The sequence below is a fragment of the Branchiostoma floridae genome, chromosome 8 (genome assembly GCF_000003815.2).
Source record: "Branchiostoma floridae strain S238N-H82 chromosome 8, Bfl_VNyyK, whole genome shotgun sequence".
NCBI lineage: Eukaryota > Metazoa > Chordata > Leptocardii > Amphioxiformes > Branchiostomatidae > Branchiostoma > Branchiostoma floridae.
Window position 1 is genome coordinate 7167026 of NC_049986.1, and position 1288 is coordinate 7168313.

The following is a 1288-nucleotide window of genomic DNA, read 5'->3' on the forward strand; positions in this document are numbered from 1 at the left end:
CGGTAAGAAATATGCTCACTCTCTCTGACTTGCAAAGTCTATATGGTCTTTTTCAATGCTATTACTGGCATTCTATGTTTACATGTTCATTCAAGTTCTAGAAGAGCAACAGTTGCTCTAATTCACAATCTTTTAAAAATGAAAATATACTTTTCATCCAATTTGGCTCCGTGCACGTGGGGTGTTTGACATATATTTTTGTTTTACAGTGACGTAAGAAGCATGCAGTGGTTTGTGCTTGTCTCGGCTCTGCTGCTACCCGCCTCGATCTTTGGTACAGCTAGGGGTGAGTGAAGATTTTAAAATTATTTCCAAGTGTAGCATGAATTGTTTGACGGCCCAGAGTTGCTCTAACTTGCACAACATAGTTTTACACAGTGTTTACTGTTGTAAGATACTGTCGTAAAACAGACAAGAATCATGTTCTGACAAACTAACAAAACACATTCTGATCAGCATACGTCAGTGATATTGACAGACCATTTTTTGTATGTAAAGAATGAAGATTTCAGCAATGCATTAAGTCGTCAAGAAAGACAGTCATCAGACGCTTCGCCGAGTGAACCGCACGGTTAATATCCACAAACCCATTAACCAAGCTAGCCACCCGCCCAGCCCAGGGAGACCAACCCAGAGAATCTTCCAAATGCAGGAGCCAACAAGAGAGCAGGGCGAGCCACCAACGAACGGAACGGAACAGAAATTAGCTAGGGAGCCGCCATACCGCCCAGAGGACTATCGAAGAAATACCCAACATTTTTACCAGGGAGCAGACAAAAAACAGCACGGTGGGCCTGACTCAAGAACTGCCAAGTATTCGACAGGAGAGCCTCTCAGAAACCACTAAAAAGAGACGTCCAAGTCCCACCCAGTAAACCACGAAAGCCTCTTTTAGCCAGGGATATGCCACAGTGAGCCGCCCAAACTTTTAAAAAAATAGCCCACGAATTTACCTCTAGGAAGACACCAAGGAATCTTCCGTCGCCCGACCAGGAATCGGCAGTCGATCGCCCGTCCGGAATCGGCCGTCGCCTGCTGGTCAGAAATCGGCCTCCCAGGAACCTCCCCATGAATTCCCCAGGGAATCCCCCAGCAGGAATGATAGGGATAGTGAGTCGACCAGGAATCGACCAGGAATCCCACCTCGTCATTGTTCTGGAATCACCTCGGAATCGCCTTGCAGGGATCCGCCCACAAATTCCCAATGGATCCACCCAGCATGTATGGAATCGCGTAGGGAGTCGCTAGCCTCTACCTGGCCTCCTACGGGGGTGCGGGGATCGTAGCC

General features: G+C 47.5%; 1 protein-coding gene across 1 annotated transcript in view; it reads left to right on the plus strand.

Moving 5' to 3' along the window:
- Positions 1-210: 210 nt before the first annotated feature.
- Positions 211-1288, plus strand: part of LOC118421168 (IgGFc-binding protein-like) — a 21050-nt gene continuing 19972 nt past the window's right edge. The window contains exon 1 of the mRNA XM_035828329.1: positions 211-286. Coding sequence (XP_035684222.1) covers positions 223-286 — 64 coding nt within the window. The 5' untranslated portion in view covers positions 211-222. The remainder of the gene's footprint in view (positions 287-1288) is intronic.